The sequence below is a fragment of the Gavialis gangeticus genome, unplaced genomic scaffold (genome assembly GCF_001723915.1).
Source record: "Gavialis gangeticus isolate Ggan-Ray unplaced genomic scaffold, GavGan_comp1, whole genome shotgun sequence".
NCBI lineage: Eukaryota > Metazoa > Chordata > Crocodylia > Gavialidae > Gavialis > Gavialis gangeticus.
The window spans coordinates 62,543,654-62,549,720 of record NW_017728993.1 but is presented as its reverse complement, the minus strand read 5'-3'; the positions used below and the strand labels follow the sequence as shown (position 1 = coordinate 62,549,720).

General features: G+C 39.1%; 1 protein-coding gene across 1 annotated transcript in view; it reads right to left on the bottom strand.

The window, feature by feature from the left end:
- The window catches only part of RFWD2 (ring finger and WD repeat domain 2), a 288,015-nt gene that overhangs the window by 196,752 nt on the left and 85,196 nt on the right, over positions 1-6,067 (bottom strand). The window contains exons 12-13 of the mRNA XM_019528351.1: positions 5,787-5,901; positions 2,458-2,593 (exon numbers count right to left, since the gene is read on the bottom strand). Of these exons, the coding sequence (XP_019383896.1) occupies positions 2,458-2,593; positions 5,787-5,901 (251 nt within the window). The remainder of the gene's footprint in view (positions 1-2,457; positions 2,594-5,786; positions 5,902-6,067) is intronic.

Here is a 6,067-nt window from a genome sequence, read left to right as displayed (position 1 = left end):
TGGCAGCTCCTGCTGCTGCATGTGCCCCCCCCAGATTTGTGCACAGGGCAGATGCGGGATGCCCACTGTGGACTCAGGGCTCTTCACACTGCTGCTTTTGCCCTGGGGGCTCCACATAGGCTGCACGTCCCCTGCCCGCCTAGCAACAGTGGGCATGGCAAGTTGTGCCTCCTACAGCCGAATGGGCAGGGGACACATGGCTGACACGGGGCTCTTAGGGCAAATGCAGTAGAGTGTACAGCCCTGAGCCCACAGTGAGCGGCTTGCATCCACCCTCACCCCACTCAGCTCCACTCTGGTTAAAAGCATCTCCACACTTAAAAGTGGTGGTGGCAGTGCTTGAACTAAAGCTCATTTGATTAGCTTTAGTTCAAGCACCCCCGCCATCATCTTTAAGTGCCAGGACACCGATTCCATGGATGCTGCCCGCAGCTGTCCCCCGTCTGGGTCCCATTCATTGCCCTGGCCTGGCAGCACCCCCAGCTCCAGCCCCTGCCACACTCCCTCCCTTACCCTGGGGGCTTCAATCTGCCCCTCCTGCCCATACCCCTTTCATCCACCAGACCCCTTCCCCTCTACAGACTTACTTGAAAGGGAGCTGCTCTCCACGCTGCCCAGATGCATTCCTGTAAAATCAGTTATCAGATCGGCATAGGCCAATATGGCTGGTTAATAACTGGCGATCAGTGTCAGCCAAGAAAATTCTTTATCAGTGCACCCCTACCCTACCTTTAAAAAAGAGTTTGGGGTTTTTTCTCTCTTAAGAAAGCCCTTCACCATTACTTTCACCCATCCAAATTTGTCACTTTTCTACTACCTTGCCCACGTTTACGTCATGCTAATCCCTTTTAAGCATATATTTAATTGCTTTGTTGAATTTAGGCACAAAGAAGTCCTAAACAGCTGACAAACAAAAAGTGAGCACCTATTCAAATACTTTGGCTCAAATCAGGGTTTATCGTGGAAACATCTGAAATAGTAGGTCAGCTTCTGTTTGGGTCAAACTGCTAAGAACAGAATTAGAGTTAAGAGCCCTAGACTGACACAGGTAGAAAGGGACCACAAGATTCCAGAACTTTAAACAGCTGTAGAAGTATTGTTTTCACCCAAACATCTTTGCCACCTTCAAAAAGTGAAATTTATTGCCCTTCCAACATTTTTTAACAAAATATTACAATAAAGCTGTTCTTGCAATAAGTCAAAAGGAAGAAGGGAAAAGGAGAACAAGATACCGTCCAAGCCAAACACAATAGCTAAATAATCTTGTCTACACTGCAGGATGATTTCCATCTGCATTTCATTGCAATCACCGTGAACACAATCAGTGCACGTTAAATTATGTCACATGGGTGAACTGATCATCATAGTCTGGCCTCCATGACTAATTTAGCCATTACATATTGTAGCTATATAATGCCACAGTTAAGGAATCAATGTTGGCATCTCTCCCTCTCTCCACACACATCATTGTGAAAATGCACCAAGATTTCTTCACACAATACCTAAATATATTTGGGATTTCAACATATTCAGGGGGGCCTAACAATCTCTGCATGGTCCAGTGCTTGGGGCACTAACCTGGGACTTGGGAAACCCATATTTGATTAATTATCCCCTTACAGAATTCCTGAGTGATGCTACAGCACATAAGCATCTTTGCAACAGTTCTCCATGTATTAAAAGGTAATAAAAGGTATCTCTCTACCTCGCAAGGATAAATACAATTAAAATGGGAAGTACTCAGTTACTATGGTAATGGGACCTATATATTAAGTATGATGAAAGAGACATTTCCCAACTGACACGGTACAAAATTGACAATTTTTTTTTTTTTAATCTTCCAATCATAGAAAAGCAATTGTGTCCTTCAGCAGCATCAAATCATTTTAAAGATTTTAACTAGAACCTCTCCAGACTTGGAAAAAATTCAGACTTGGTAAACCTATAACAACTTTGCTATATATTTTTGGTTATCAAAGCTGAAAACTCCAGTGATGTTTAACTGAACAGATTTTTTGGCAAAACTGCTGATGTCAACTGAAGTAGGAGCTTCAATACAAAAAGTTCACTGATGGATACTTTATAAACACGTCTTTAAATTTCTATCAAATATATCAATGCAGAGAATAAACAGCCTTTGAAAGCCTTCTGCTTTTTGTTTTCTACATGGAGATTAAAAAATTTCACTGGTACCTCAAGAGGTTTGGATCTCATGTCTTGACAGGTGTCTCTTAAGATAAAAATGACAAATGTACCAGTCTACTTTTATAGGTCAGAAGCAACCAGTGAATTTACAAAACCTTTTGGGAAACCCATCACTATAATGTCAGAGATAAAACAAGCTTCTACAGCTTTTTGCACCTTATCCAATTCATTGCATTTAAAAGAAAAGAGTTCAGTATTCTCAAAGCTAAATAACTGTCAGCCTCGTGTGATCACCTACAACATATTTCTTACCTAGATACTATGCTGGAGCCATTATAGAGGTCACTAGCATAAGACAGTGTTGCCAAGGGTCGGACGGAATTGTAGCGAGTAAACTTGGATAGGCACTCCTGAAATTCATCCAGCTGGCTTGTAGTTCTACTGTCATCTGCAGAAAGACAGCAAAATTGCAGAAGATGGAACAGACAGCATAAAAGGTAAACAAAAGTTTAACAGCAAAAAAAAAAAAGAATACCGAGTTCTAAACAGTCATATGACATTATTTAAGCAGGACGTTTGGGAATGATTCCTTTTCACAACTAAAATTTGTTAATTTCTTTCACCCCCAACATGCACTTCTAGAACTTAATGCACATTCACTTTCTTGATTCAGTCCTTGCAATACTATATTGGCAAAGTGATTATACTTTCTTAAAAACCATGAGCATACCCTTCCCTTGTGTAGAAAATATTCCCCAATTTTAGATAAAGGCAGACCTCCCTAAACCACAGGGATTACTAATATTTAAAACTGAAAGCTTATTACAGGGAAACCTACCTTAAAATGTAAAAATTGTGTATGGTTCCAATATTCAATAGGGGTGAATATGTATTACTCTCCCTTCTCCCAATACAGTAGACTTATAAGAGTCAGTTACACCCAAAAAACAGACTTGAAAAAAGTTTCCCTGTCTCTTCATAAATCGTAAGAGATAATTAAATTGTGTGGGATGAGAAACTGAAAAGTATCTGATTTATAAACTCAGAGAAAGATATGACCTTCTGTAAAGAAGGAAAAATGTAGATTTAAAAAGCAATGACAAATATATTGCGGACAAATGAAACGACTGCAAAAGAAGATAAAAAAGTGCAGCAAAAAGGAATTAAAATAATTCCCAAATTTCTCATGAGTCGCAGCTTTTGTCATTTGGAATATATTTTGGCATTGTTTTTTAATATTTGCTATAGAAGAAATTACTTATTGCAGTGCAATCCAAATGACTCAACTTCAAAATATGACTGGGTACCAAAAATGCTGAGAATACATACAGCCTTCAGTGTTGCAATACACACCTGACTCTGCCTTCCCAAACATGCCCAAAAGGAATATCTTGTTTTTCCTTTCTGCATCAAACAGATGCACAAACATTTCAGCTACACACCCTCTTCACCCCCAAGAATAAACATTCCATGAACCATTTACTAGCGATGGATTCAGGTTTTAAAGGTGAAGTCAGGCTCAATTTCTCAGAAATTTCCAAACGACTTATGCATGAAAAGATCAGGAGAATGCCATATCTTCCTTCCTCTCTCATACAAAATAGAAAGGAAGAACCCCCACCACACTGCCTTTCACCCTCCTAAATTCTGTTCCCTAGAAATCAGGTATTTCACTCTTAGATCTTCATCTGCACTGCAATGCTAATAAGTGAAATTTTAGTATTTGTTTCTATAAAAGGGAAATCAAGACAAATAGTCAAGGCATTTGAGGAGACAGGCATGTAAATCTCCTGTCTCCTTCAGTGCTCATTTCACCTTTTGATTTACAAAATACCTTCCTTTTATTTAAAGTAGATCCATACCAAACTGTTTTGGGGAAAGCTTTGGAAAGGCAAAAGCATGCGAATGCCAACAGGTCGTCTTCAAAGAAAATTCTATTCAAATACCAGACAATAGAGCAACCAGAGAAAGTAGCTACTACTCTTCTTTCTAATCTAGAGATCAAGCATGTCATCCTTCTTTCATATATTTCATGACTGGAAAATGGAAAGCTAATTCTCAAGATTTTTTGTCTGTCAAAGTGCAAGGCATTTTATAATTAAAATTATATTTCTTCACCGCTCATTTGAAGCAATCACTTGAAGCGTTGCATAAAGCATCCATGCCCATTTTAAATGCCAGTTATGACACCATTTCTTTCTACTAAAAATGCTTAAAATAATCAACAGCAGATCTTCAAGGACAGTGCTGAGTTTTTGTTTAAAAAAGGATTGTTCTGCCTAATGAGACATCACACTCTACTCTGCCTTGACCCATGGGGAAAAAAAGCACTGCACTGTATGCACATTCGGCTACATCAGTCCTCCCTAGAAGGAGCATTAACACATACTGCCAATACTACAGATGAATCAAACACCAATCACAGCTCTGACCATGTTGCCAGCTGCTTTAATTTATCTAGGGAAATCACGGATTTAACAAACATCCATCAGTCATCAGCCAAAGTATCCAGAGGCCCCAATAATCACATCAGATAGCGGAAGTTACCAGGCATGGAGCTACAGTGCACGACTCCTCTTTTGTTTAATTGCAGCAGCAACAAGAATTAAAATAATACACCTTCCACTGAAGCAAGGAATAATTTAAAACACAAATGTTGGTAATTTCCTATTATGTAAATTTTTGGATAGGCCTGACACTTCAATAGAGACCATTACAAAAATCAAAAACAAAATCTAAACAGAAAAATGAAACAGTTCTGGCACTCCAAATGTACTGAAGAATATAAGGGAACCTTAAGAGGTGGGAGAAGGGAGGGAGGAACGACATGGAAGTTTTGGGAGGATTTTTTTTTGTTTGGAAGAAATTGACATTTTTCCTCTCTCAAATCCTCCACAGCAAGTGTGCCAGCCTTATACCTGGAACACCTATAGATTTTCAGCTTACCGGATAAAACACTTGTAACTTCAAATTTGAAGAGAAGGTGTTTCATGTTATGACTGTCAGTGCTATTGGCAGGGTTGATATGCACCTTATATATAGAACAGAAGTTTTTGAGAACTTGACCTCACTTCATTAGTACTGCTGGAGAGAGTGGGGGGAAGGCAGCTAGGCTGCACAGTCTCCCCCATACTTAGTAGCCAGTTCACTATGTGCAGGAATATGCCAAGTTCCCTTCCCACCCTTGTCGTCAGTAGCTTTTGGGTTGGAATTTACATGCACTATTGAGAGTGGGAAAAACAAAACAAACAAAAAACCTCCACTCATCCAAAGTTTCTCAAACATTTTTGTGTCTCAGTACTGTATGTTATTAAAAGAATATATTGGAGAGAAACAACTACGTCTTATCGTTCATTAATAGGAATGTTGTTTCTTCCATGCACTGCCTTGTATATACATACACCCCTTGTGTATTTTCTGACACTGGGATTTTATTTCCTACATTTAAAACACAGCTGAGATTGAATGAGAAACTTTATGCTATCAGCCAACTAGGTGCATGAGCATGCAAGAGAACTTGGGAGAGGAAAGTAAAACGTACTCTCAAGGACAAGTCAATTTATGATGCTTGGATTATAGAAACATAACTGGAAGCACCTCAAAGATTAGGCATCTTACTTCTAACTGCAAAATAAATTTACCTGTTACACGAGTCATCCTGGTAGAAAAATAGCACTGCTCTAGGTCCTCAAAATGAGCCGTGAGCCTCTTCCGCCTCGATGCCAATGTACTATTATACCATGGTTGCTTTTTGGTCTGAGTAGAGAACAGAAAAACACTTATTAAAAAAAAAGGCCTGGACCTCATTTTATCCCTCTTGGTAGGGTTTGTTCAAAACACAAACAGTTTATAGAAGCAACCTTTTATTTTAAGAGGTTTATGGTTCTGAAAGTGACTTAAAAAAAAAAAAAAAAAAAAAAAA